General features: G+C 43.3%; 1 protein-coding gene across 2 annotated transcripts in view; it reads right to left on the bottom strand.

The window, feature by feature from the left end:
- Positions 1 to 12,715, bottom strand: part of AKT3 (AKT serine/threonine kinase 3) — a 245,108-nt gene that overhangs the window by 72,929 nt on the left and 159,464 nt on the right. For both annotated transcript variants that reach the window (XR_002103671.1, XM_019549778.1), the window contains exons 5-7: positions 10,140 to 10,271; positions 5,576 to 5,641; positions 62 to 130 (exon numbers count right to left, since the gene is read on the bottom strand). Coding sequence is in view for 1 of the 2 variants with exons in the window: in XM_019549778.1 (XP_019405323.1) it covers positions 62 to 130; positions 5,576 to 5,641; positions 10,140 to 10,271 (267 nt within the window). In the remaining variant the exon portion in view is untranslated. The remainder of the gene's footprint in view (positions 1 to 61; positions 131 to 5,575; positions 5,642 to 10,139; positions 10,272 to 12,715) is intronic.

Here is a 12,715-nt window from a genome sequence, read left to right as displayed (position 1 = left end):
TTTAAAACACTGCCTAATGCTAGCATGCCCAGTGTAAATGTATTTTGTTTGTTTGACTTACCTCTCCCCCATTAACATACTCCATCACAAAACACAAACGATCCTTTGTCTGGAAGGAATATTTCAAAGACTTTAAAGAAGAAAAAGAAGACAAAAATATTACCTTGATATATTAACCTAATCCGTAACAATTAAATGGCAACCAAATGTGACTGCATCTTCTTAAACAGACAAATCCAATTTTTAGAAAACAATCACTATTTCCTATTACTCAAACTGAAGTATAAGAACCATTAACAGTAACACTGCACATATTTTGTTCACCTCAGCAGCATTCGATAATAATGAGCATTTTTTAATAAACCAAAATGATGAACTGCAATTTAGAACAGCCATTGTCTTCTAGCAATATTTTTAACTGTACTATTCAGGGCCCCTCTACATATGCAGGTAAAGGCACAATAGGATCTAAAGTGTAATTCACACAGTCATACCTCCTACCATGCCACACGTGCATGGCAGAAGGCATGATTTTGGGATCACACATAAGATCCCAAATCCTAGCCCCTCCCCAGCAAGAAGCAAGCTCATGTGGCTTGGAGCCCCATATAGCCCAGTTGAGGGGCTGCCAGCCATGGGGGCTCCACATGCACCTCAGGGCTGGCAGAGCAGGAGGTTGTTGCAGGAGCATGAGTGCCCTGTGGCAATCCTCTGGCTCTGGGGTTTCCTGAAACCTGAGATGGGCAGATCAACCTAGGACAATTCTTTGGCCCCAGGGATTTTGTATGCCCTGGAACCCTAGAGATCACCACAGCTGCAATCCTCTGGTCCAGAGGATTTCACACATCCCAGAGCCCTAGGGATTGCAGCAGACACAATACTCAGAGTCTGGGGGTTTCATGCCCCCCCCCCCCCAAGTCCTGCAGATAACAGCTGCCTCAATCCCCAGGGCCTGGGGGTTTCAAACTGGGCATAGCGTACCCCTGCAGTTAAGAGCCCTGTCAGCTGAAGGGGCTCCCAGCCACAGAAGAGACCCCACTACATGTGCAAATTAAAGCTTCATAGCAATCAGCTATAAAGTTAGTGCACATTTTCAAGGTCTAACATTATAGCTGGTTGAAGTTTTTCATTGTGTGATAACTGCTTTGCATATGTAGCTCATCTCCAGGTAATTGTGCAATTAACCAGTTAATTGCACAATACCTGTAACATGTAGAGGAGGCCTAAGCTGCACATTTCTCTTACTCCCCAAATGTGGTTTAGCCACATGCCTCCACCATCCTCTGTTCTCATTCTAGCATCTCCCCAGCCCTCTTCCATGATGCCTAAAAATAGTGAGAATATTATAATCTGGAAGGAAGAAGGATAAACAGACATTCAAACTGATCTTCTTGTTACAATCTCTCTGTCTCATCTCCATACCAGAGATTCTCTAGTTTTACATAACATATCATATACACACTGTCAGTGTATAATGCTTTACACACAAGATTACATTATAACTTCAAAAAATAAAAGAAATGCTATCCCCAAATTGAAAATAAACTTGAATTCCCACATTTAAACTAATTTTCATGAGTCAAATTGATACCTAATGAAAATCCAGAGATACACATTTGGCCCAATGATCTGAAATGTAACATAGCAACTTCTAATGCTATTATAAAGGCAAACATCATAATTTAAATATGTGGGCTAAGTACCTGTATGTTGCTCATATTATTCCTGGAGAAATTGTGACAAGGGGAGTCAATCTCCCTCCTGTTCCTCCAGCTGCTCTAGGGAGAGTGTAAACTTGCTGGGTCTATATGTGGTATAGCATATGGCTCCCATATATAGCAGGTATGAGACCAGCTGAATTTGAAAAAAAGGCCAAACCTTTGCCCACTCCACCCCCAACATCTTTCTTATCTGGAACATGTATCCCTGTTTGTGCTATTGGACAAGTTAGGTCATGCTTTGGCCCAAAATGTCTACTTAATCTGCCAGACAGTGTATTTATATGAGTTTTACTGACAGATTGCAAAAATTATCTAAATTATACATGGCTTTGGTTGCTTTGAAGGAAAAAGGCTATTTAGAAAGGCCAAACTTAAAAATTATATTAATTTCTATAATAAAAACCAAAAGGTCTATCCATTCCCTAAAGAACACAATCACCAAAAGACCACCTTTTTTATTCCCAATTATCTTTACAAGACAAAAAAATAAAAATCACATTTGGACATTTAAAACATCTTCAACCACCTTTTGTTGCTGCTGTTGAAAAATGCAGATAAGTCAAAATCCAAATATTGGGGGAAAATGGTTGAGTACAGTGAATTTTTTGTTTTAAAATATTTTGAGAAAAAGTTTTCCAAATTTTTAAATTAAAAGTCTACTTTTAAAATTGAAACTTTTTCATTTAAAATACATAGGTTAATTTACAATAATAAAAAAAAGAAGTTGTAATCAACACAATTTTTTCCAAAATTATTGAAACAAATTGTTTAAAATTACCTGACTGGAACTGAACTGCTTTAGGGCTGTTCAGTTTGAAAACAAATCTGCAATTTTAACATTTTATCCTGATTGGGGACAAAAATATTTTTGAAATATTTTGTTTGACACCCAGCACTAAAACAAAAGCCATGTAAAAGGCAGTTTGGCAGACATAGGGTACGTCCACACATGCACTTGCAGCAGCTCAAATACCAGCAGAGCAAATTTGTGCCAGAGATTTGTACCTCAGCACACATGCCTGAACATGCACTTTGGTGTGGGATAAATTATGCCACTTGGGGCAAACTGATCCTGCCCAGATCCTCCCAGATCTTCAGCCAGGGGAGCTAGAGAATGGGGCCAGCACCTGTGCCGGCCCCAGCAGTATTAAAAGCTGTTCTGGAGACCAGCTCAGGGCTACTTGCCCTCAGGAGCTTCTGAGGCTCCTGGCCCTGGCCAAGTGGGCCCTGCACTTGACCAGGAAGGAGGTTCTGGCCAGAAAGGTGCCCAGAGACTACAGGGCTGCTTTCCTCTCACTTGTCCATGCACATTTCTGGGCAGAGCACCATTGGGCAGCATCCCCCAGCTCCTTGGATGCCTTTGAGGACTGGGGGGTGCGGCCCAGGGGGCTCTGCTCAGTGTCCCCCTCAGGCACACTTATTTTCATGTTTTGACCCTTTGACCCACACAACACTCCTATCCTGTTTTTTTCATTAGTTGTCCCAAGTATTTTGTTGTAACATTTACCCACTAGCCCCCATACAATAGGGGCTACTTGCTAGCTAGTTGGGCCCTTGGGCCCACGCTATTTTGAATGTTACAAAGAGACAGGATTTTCTGAGGCTCAGTCAGTTAGTATCCGGGGACACTACACCCTTGTACCATCTGGACTGCTATGCAGCCCTAACCTAGAGTGGCCCCTGCACCCTCTACACACTGCAGCAGTCTGGCAAATGCTCCCTGGCTGTGACCTGTTGCCACCTGCAACAGCATTTGCCCCCTCAGACCTGCAGCCCCATGGCCACGCACCTGCCAGACCCAGATGGAGGTTGGATGGTTGCCTGGGCTGTGGTACGGGCACTGCAGCAGAGCCACCTGCGCCTCTGGGCCAGCTGCCAGTGGGCCATTGCTGCACAGCTAGCCTTCATGCAGTACTGCTCTCATGTCTTCTCATGCCTCAGCTCTGCCATCTGGGCAGCTACTGCCCAGAAGATGTACTTTTTGCGGTAGCCCACTTTGAACTGTCAAAGCATGTCCTCCTGTCCCCAACTGGCCAGGAGGTCAGCCACCTCATCTGCCCTCCAGCTGGGTCCCCAGTGCTGGCCCTCGAAAGTCTCCTTCGCTAGGGTCCCACCACTTGCCTCACCAGCACGGATCCTGGTGTTTCCTGTTTAAAAATTGCAAGTTCTCTGATAAAAAAAAAAAATTCTCTCATTAAAATTCCCTAAATCTGCATTCTTCTGTGATTAAAATGAAATACTACTATATAGACAGATCAGTTGAGCAATGTTTATTGATATATTTCCAATTCTAAAGCAATTTGGAAGCCTATCAGTGCTTCTATCTTATTCTAAATATCTATATGCTTTGGCATTTGCTTTTGGTTTTTTGTTTTGTTTTTTTTTAAATCAGAGAAAAAAATGAGAGCTGCCCCTGACCCCTTCGCTCACCAGAACGTGGGATGCTGAGCCACACTGGGATGCCAGTGTCCTGCCCATGCCTATGCCCTTGGCCCTCACTCCCAACCCACAGTCCCGCCAGTGCCTCTCACTCCTGACTCGCAGCCCCTGCCTGTCCCCCCACTAGCTCCCTCCTGGTAGCAGCTCCATCCCAGCACCAGGACATGAGTCCAGCTGCAGCTGTCCCATTTGCTGCTTTGCGGCTCTAAGCAGTGCCAGCCCTTGCTGTTCTGCTCCCTGTGCCTGTGCCTGTGCCCACGCCCTCCAGACATCCCCATGACATTCCAGGAAAGCCCTTGACTGGGGCTCAGGGACATGGCTTGGCAAGCCCCTTCACTTGCAGGCTGGCCACCCCCTGGCACAGGCTGCTCCAGGGGGGCAGAGGAGCTCTAAGCCCGGCTCTGGCAGCCTCTCCAACCCAGAGCTCCACAATGAGACTTACAGAGCTGACTTAAATACTGGAGTGGGGTGGTTTCTATTTATTTTCTATCTAATGATAAATAATATTTTTGTTAATTTAATCTTTTTTGTTATACTTTGAGGAATGACCTTAGGCCCCCTCTACATGCACAGGTAAAGGCAAGATAGGATCTAATGCATGATCCACACAATCGCACCTCTTGCAATGCCACACATGCATGGCAGGAGGTATGACTGTGAGATCACACATCAGATCCAACTGTACCTTATTGCTGGTGTGGGGGGAACGCAATTCTGGTTCTACATCCATTATCAAGGAGCAGGCTCCCACAGCTGGGAGGCCCCTTTGCTGAGGGGGCTCCCAGCTATGAGGGCCACATGCTGCCAAGGCAGAGTCCCACATGTGACAAAGATTCTCAGTCCTGGCTGTGCTCCATAGGCAGCCAGAGCTAAGAGCCCCTTCAGCTGCAAGACAGATCCCTCCGCTGTGGGGGCACTGCCACGGTCTCCCAGCTATGGGGGTGCACATTGGCTGTTTTCTCCCAGCCTCTTACCCCCCAGCACCTGGGAAATTGCAGCAGCTGTGATTCTCCCCACAGACTGCCTACATGTGTAAATTGAAGTTGGATAGAAACCAGCTATAAAGTTACTACACATTTACAAGCAATAACTTTATAGCTGCTTGGACCTTTTTAAGGCAGGACAGTTAATCTGTACATGTAACCAGTTTAAATTTACTGCACATTTAACGAGGTAATTGCCTAATATATATAACAGAGGTCTTACTGACAACAACGCGGGTTTCTTTTCTACTCTTTTGTATTGAATTTTAAAAAAAAACCTCATAAGGGTGCAAAGCACTTTCAGTTACAACTCAGTCTGGTACATAGTCAACTTTCCTAAATTCTGATAGAGTCTATGATGCAATGGAATGGAATATCCTTCATGTTAAGAATTACTGGTTAAAAATATTATTCCAGATTCCCAATATTTACCGTTAAAAAAGGATGTCTAGTGTTTTTCAATACTCTGCTTTCTGTAAGAGTGTGAGCCACTTCATCCTGAAAAATAAAGGGTATAATATTAATAAAGAAGATGATGAGCTTATGCCTTCACTTTTGTTTTTTTCTCCAAAGACTTATCATTCAAACATACATATTGAAACATGTAAAAAATAAGCATAACTAGTAAATTTGGTAAAATGTAATATGTACTTTGTCTGAATCCAAAAGATCAACAAGAAAGAAAATGAGGAAAAAATACCTATGTTTTAAATTATACAACAGCAGCTCTGATGCAAAGCACATCTCCAGGCCCCAGGCCCCAGTCCCAGCTCACATAGGAGGCTGGAGTCCCTCCTGCACCTGCTCCAGACCCAACTTTCTGGGCCACAATGATCAGTGGCTGCAGCAGCCTGACAGAAGCTGCTGCTGGGTATGAAGAAAAAGTGGCACTTGGCAGAAAGCACAGTTGTCTCCCCCTTACAGCTGCCAAGCTCTTCTCACTGCCATTGCATGGAGGAGGTCCATGGTGCAGGCCAGGACCAGGGCCAGGGCTGGAAGAAGCTAAGCAGCAAGAAAAAGTGGGACCTGGTGGAGGGCACAGCTGCCTCCTCCTGCCAGGGCCTTTTCACTGCAGCTGCCCAGAGCCCACTCTGAAGCTGCCCTGTAATTCCTCCCAAGAGGCCCAAGGCAGACCAGAGGTGGTACTGGTGGCAGCAGCAGTGGCAGGGAGGAGAGCCCCAGTTCTGGGCAGCCACAGTAGGAGGCCCCTGACAGCAGCAAGGGGAAGGCAGCTGCACCTGCCACCAAGTCCTGCTTCTTCCTAGCACCCAGCAGCAACTTCAACCTGGCCCACCGATCCTGAATCCAGGCAGCAGCTCCAGCCCCAGCCTGGGGTAGAAGGGTAGCTGAAAGGCAGAGCTGTTGGCAGCAGAAGCCTCGCTGAGCTGCCCCTGCTAAAGCTGCCACCTGCCTGTGCCAGCTCCCCACCTGCCTGCAGTGCCATCCCACATACAGAATTTTGCTGAGCTTTTGCAGGGGGAGTGCTAACCTGGTCCACAACAGCTCCCCAAAACTTCCTATGTGGCCTGCAGGCCCAAATAATTGCCATTCCCTGGGTTAGACAAACATATGTCCAGTTTAGAAAGTGATGGCCCTGCCAAAACAGGGGTTGGATTACATGACTGCTGAGTTCCTTTCCACCCCTATTTTTTTTTTTTTAATGATTCTATGGTTCTACACTGAGTATTAAAAATTGTTATATGAAATTTGCAAAGAAAATTCCTTACAACAATCCATCTGACTCTATCCTAAAGGAGAACAGAGTCAGCAACTTAGTATGGTACCAAGTACCAGTTCACTATCACAATAAAATGAAGACGAGTTAGGTATGACTCACAAAAATAACAGGAATAATGCTGTTTAAAAAAATGTATTTGTTCAGTATATACTTATTAAGTATTGCTACAAATAATACAGACGTAGCTTTCCACTATTACACATAGTAATTAATCTATGCTGGGAAGATAAGGAACCATTAAACCACAAAGTAAATGCAGATGCCAGGAATTCCAAACTGCACTTCAAAAAAATCATCAAAACATGAAATAGAAAATAAAAGCAACAAAATTTAGCGGCTAAAACATTATGACAACATTATTTCTGCTCCTTGCAATTCACAAATAAATTTTAGAATACTATGAGCCCTAATTACTGAACTTTCTCACATTTATTTTATACAATTAATTTCAGAAAATAAATTTCATGAAGCTTATATACAAGTTAACTTTAAGTTACTTTGGTTCCCTTTCCAAAAATGTCTGAGTATTTGAAATCCTTGCTACTTAGACAGTAAGTAGTTTCTGTATCCACATACAAGAAAAGGTAAGATGAAAAAAATACTAACATTAGGGGGGAAAAGAGCTTTTTTCCTCTTCATATTTTAATTAATGCGTTTCTTGAATGTGGAAATGAAAACTGATTATGCCTAACCAACACAAGGACATTATAATGCCTCTCAGGCTTCAGGTGAAAAAGAAGTTCAAAATTTGCCTATTATTTACAAATTGTGGAGTTGCTAAATATGTACAGAAAAGTTAACCTTAAAAAAATAAAACATGGTATCTGTGCTTTAAAACACATTTTGAATATATTTATGTATTTATCTGAGTAGCAATTATGTAAAAATTGCACCTTCATGTTCAACAGCTCTCCAGTTCAGGGGTGGGTCATTATTTCAGGTAGAGGGCTGGTTAATGAGGTTGGTGAGCTTCCAAGGGCCGCATGGTTAACCCTACCCCTTAACAGTTGCCACGCCCCCTGGTCGCCATCTTGGGACTGGAAGTTCTGCCCCTAACCCCTGACCTTTGCCACTGGAACTCCCTCCACTTGCCCCTGGGATATACTCCTTTTGGGAGGGAGGAACTGCCATCTTAGAACCAGAAAAAAACATATCATACCGTAAAAGTCAAACGCCTACTATAATGTATTTTAATTTTATTACAAAAAATATTTGTCATGGTTTGCATTTGTATAGTGCACATAGAGGTAATCTATAATTATAATCACAATAACTCTACATACATTCATATATATATATATATATACACATAAACACACACACACTAGCTAACTCCCTGTCAAGAATTATAAGGGGAGGGGACAGAGGCTCATGTAAGGTCCCCCCACCCCATGCTTTGGGTCTGGCTATGCTCCCCTATCCCAGTCCATCCCCAACCTCGAGTCTGGGTCCGTTCCCCACCTCCCCCGCCACTTCTGGTCTGGGCCTGTTCCCCATGTCTCGCTTGGAGTCCAGCGCCACCTCCCCCCTACCCCTATGCTCCAGGTCTGCCCAGCCCACGTCCATCTGCCTCCCCCTCCCTGCTCCCCTACTTCCCAGTTGTTGGCAGGGCCCAGCAGCGCAGCATCATCACTGTACCCTTCCTCCCCCTCCTTGCCGGCTACTGTCAGGGCCTGGCAGCAGCAGAGCAGTGGCAGCATGCTCCCCGCCATCATGGTGGGCGGGGGCAGAGTCCTGAGCCCAGCCCCACCCCCACTTCTCATCTGGTTGGAGGAGGGGGTGAACGGGCCTGCTCCCCCCACCCTTACCACTTAATTGACGGGTCCATTCCCTTACCCCCTTCAGGGCTGTTGTGGTGCAGCAGCAGCGGGATGCCACCACTGTGCCCCTTCCTCTCCCCTCCCTCCCTCCTGGCTCTTGTTGGGTCCCCCCATGTCCGGCCCCACCCCCGCCCCATATCCAGTCAGGGGAAGGGGGGAACAGGCCCACTCACCCCCTGCCCCTGCCTGCAGGGAGTGGGGGGGGGCACCAGGCCAGCTATGCTGGCCTTCCCCCACCTCAGCTCCATCTTCTGTGTCCCCGTTGTCATGGCAGCATTCTGCCATGCCATCTCCTGTCCGAACACTCTTGGAGCACTCTGATTTGGTTGTTTCAGTCAGCCAGAGTGCAAATAAAGTGTTATGGACAGACAGACTAAGGCTTTTATAATATTAAAATACACACACACACACACACACACACACACAGGAGTGATTTTTATTTGCTTCCTCACATTGGAATGTTTAAGATTCATGTTTTCAAATTTTTCTGTAAAAACATAAGGACTGAAAAACTTACTTTTTAAAAAATAAGACTTTTAAGTTCTCATAAAGTAATCAGATTCCTACACTTGGGACTTTAAGAATCACATCATTTTGCAAGACTGAATGATACATTATTGGAGGGGTGACTAAATGTAATTTTTGGGTTCATGATATTCAGGAGTTCAGACTAACCGATCTATTGTTCCTACCCTGCCTTAAATCATTGGCAGTACTTAATTATTTGATATCATCCCCTTAAAACATATTTTTTCATCAATTACCGATTTCAGCTTCCCAAAGCTGAAATTCTTGATCTCCTGAATAACTGCCTTACCAAGCAAGGCAGGGAACAGAATATAAATCACATTTAATTATCTTGTTATCTGAGAATGATCACAGTTTGCTTCTAAATATGTTTTGAAAGCATACAGTACATACCAAAGTACATTTTCATTTTATTTAAACCTGACCTGCTTTCTAGTGCTTTGCAAAACACAGATCTATTGCTTTCTCTTCTCTAAACTGATAAAGAACTGAAATGAAGTATACAGTAAAATCCCTGATATCTGGCCCAAGTGGGGAATGGGGGGTGCCAGTAATGTAAAAATGCTGGTTACCTGAAGGCACAGGGTTTCTGGCCAAACATGGAGGGTTGGGGGGGCGGGGGGCAGCATGGCTATGGCTGCACACAGAGCAGTGACAGCACAGTGTACTGGGGGTGGTGGCAACCATGAGTGTGTGAGCTCCACCCCCGCACTTTGTCCAGCTGGCCAGCCAGAAATTCCAGTTACTAGAGTGTGCTGGTTAGTAAAATCCCGAATGACAGGGATTTTACTGTATTAAGTATGTACATAGTAAGAAAATTCTATACTTGTATTCTCTTAAGAGCTGTATTTGTAACAGATAGTATTCCACTCAAAGGAACATTTATGCAGACAAAATAATATAAGTTTACCTTTGCAATAATTACTTCTTTTTTCAAAATCTTCATAGCATAATATTTCCCACTCGCCTTCTCTCGGACCAAAATAACTTTGCCAAAAGTGCCTTTTCCCAGTAGCTTCAAATAGTCAAAATCATTCATTGTCTATAGGGAGCAAAGATCAAGAATTAATCAGATTTTTACTCTGCAGTTATGTTACATACGCAATTTTTTCTGCATTTCCACCAAACAGAACCACTGACAAAAAATTAAGTATGAATTCTACAAATGTGTAAACTTCCATGATCAAGTTCAGAATAACAAAGAATACCATTTAATACAAAAGTTATATCTAACTCTAACTTGCTTATGATTAGTAATGAATATTGTTATTATAGTTCACTAGGGGAGTACCAAATAATACTACATAAGCAATCTTATTAATCAAAGCCACAAACACAGTATGGAGAAATATGGCAGCTCAATTAAGATTTCTTTACTACTGTGCTGCTATGAGCGCAGAAGTACTGTGCTGGTATCTTTTTTGACTCTTACACGACCTGTTCCTTATAAAACTATGCCAGTTTCTGCATCTTAGAACCAATAGTTGATCTGTTTAAATCTTTGGGTGTTGAGTTTATTTCTTACTGGACTATTTCTATTTTTTTCCCCACAGTGACTTTAACTTTTCATTTTATTTTCTTTGATTTAATTGAACTACAAGCAAAACAGTTTCCCAGAATCAAAATAATAATTAAAAAACCAGCCCTGGAAAACTCCTTTATATAAATAAGGCAGGACAAGAACAGAGGTGAACTGTGAGAATGTACCATTGTTCATTCCTTTCTCACCTCATGGAGTAACTTTTCCTGAATTCTTTTATAGTTCTCTAAAGAATGGTTTGGAGTTACAGAGCGCACAAATAAAATGTGTCATGGTGTTACAAAACGAGAATAGACTAGAATGCTGAAAACTGAAACCATAAATTAAAAAAATTTCAAACTGATATTTAAGAAAATATCTCTCTCTAAAGAATTTTAAAAAGCAGAAGAGAAGGAGTCTAGAAATCACTGGCTGCTGAAAATGTAGGAGTGTTCCAAAGGGTCAGACGCAAAGAAAAGCATTTGGGACAAGGAACAGTCCACTAAATCAGATATTTCCATTTTTTAAAAGGACACTTCCAACTTTTCATTTGCTTTTTAGATAAGGAATTTCAAGATCTTCCTTCCGTCCCTGAGATAGCTTTAATACCTTTTCACTCTTTCCCTTATCAAAATAGACTATAAGCATGTATAAATGCATAGGCATATGCATACACATGCCTTGTGAAAGAAGAGATGACTGCTGTCATTGACAACCAGGCATTCTGACTCCCTGGCACCTACATTTTTGCACCTGAAGGCATTTCAATTTAGCATCACATAGGGCCTCTCTAAATGTGCAGGTAAAGGTGTAATGGGATCACACAATCACATCTCCTGTCATGCTACACATGCATGGCGGAAGGCATGACTGTAGGATCATGAATCAGATCTCATCATACTTTACTGCCAGTGCACACACACAAACTCCCTCCCCCCCCTACACACAAAAGAGCTGTGTACGTGGGGGCAGTGCGCACCATTTAAAACTGAAGCCTGGATGGCTAAAGCCATGATCCAAGTGCTGGCCAGGCTCCAAGTGGCAGGATCGCCACAGCTGCAGCCCCAGGACCCAAGGTAAGGCTGCTGGGGCCAGCCCAGTGCTGGCCTCAGCCTCTGCTACCCCACCCAGGGTAACCTGCTGCACACCAGAGGGCACGTGGTACAGACATTCCCTGGGGACAACTAGCAGTGGTATATGGTGTCCCACTGCTAGCTGGCCCCAAGGAACCAAATGTCCATGCTCATGTGCATATGTCCAAAGAAAACTTTCCCATGAAAAAAATCATATTTCTAAGGTACGGTGTACTTAGTTGGGAGACAGAAGACTCCAGGTTCTAGCCTTAGCTCTTCTATTTATTCGTGTAAATATTCCTGTAAACTTCATAGACTTTATTACCATCCAAGGACTTATGCCGCTATTCTAGAGACAAGAAACTATAGAGATGTTGTTGCACAAGGTCACTTACAGGAAATCTAGGAAAAGAACCCAGGTCTCTAAAGATGAAAGTTAAACAAGGTTCATTTACTTATCTGCAGTGGCTTTCAAAATGAGTATGCAAAGTGTGCATGCTTGACAGTGCTGTCTTTAATCATTAGATCACACACTGCTGCTAGAGCTAAAAACACAATACGTTTCACAATGCAGAAACATAGCCTGATACGATAACAGAGGACTGGAAAAGATAAACCACCACCTACACACAGACGCAACAGTTTACTTGTTTCTCAAAATAGTTGGGTATTGTATTGGTGAAGTATATGTCATTTCTCTCAATCAGACAATCCACCTAGAAAACAACGGCTTATTTTTATGCTACTTATGTCCTTAAGTTCAAATTAAATAGATTTTTGCAGTAGCCCTGAATTTTGGACTTAAAAATCCTGCTGACAACACAGGTGAAAAAAGTTACCGTGTTTCCCCGAAAATAAGACATACCCATAAAATAAGCCGTAGCAGGATTTCTA

Source organism: Crocodylus porosus, unplaced genomic scaffold, assembly GCF_001723895.1.
Source record: "Crocodylus porosus isolate Cpor-Errol unplaced genomic scaffold, CroPor_comp1, whole genome shotgun sequence".
NCBI classification, from domain to species: Eukaryota; Metazoa; Chordata; order Crocodylia; family Crocodylidae; genus Crocodylus; species Crocodylus porosus.
Note: the sequence above shows the minus strand (reverse complement) of the source record. Positions and strands in the feature narration are given on the sequence as shown.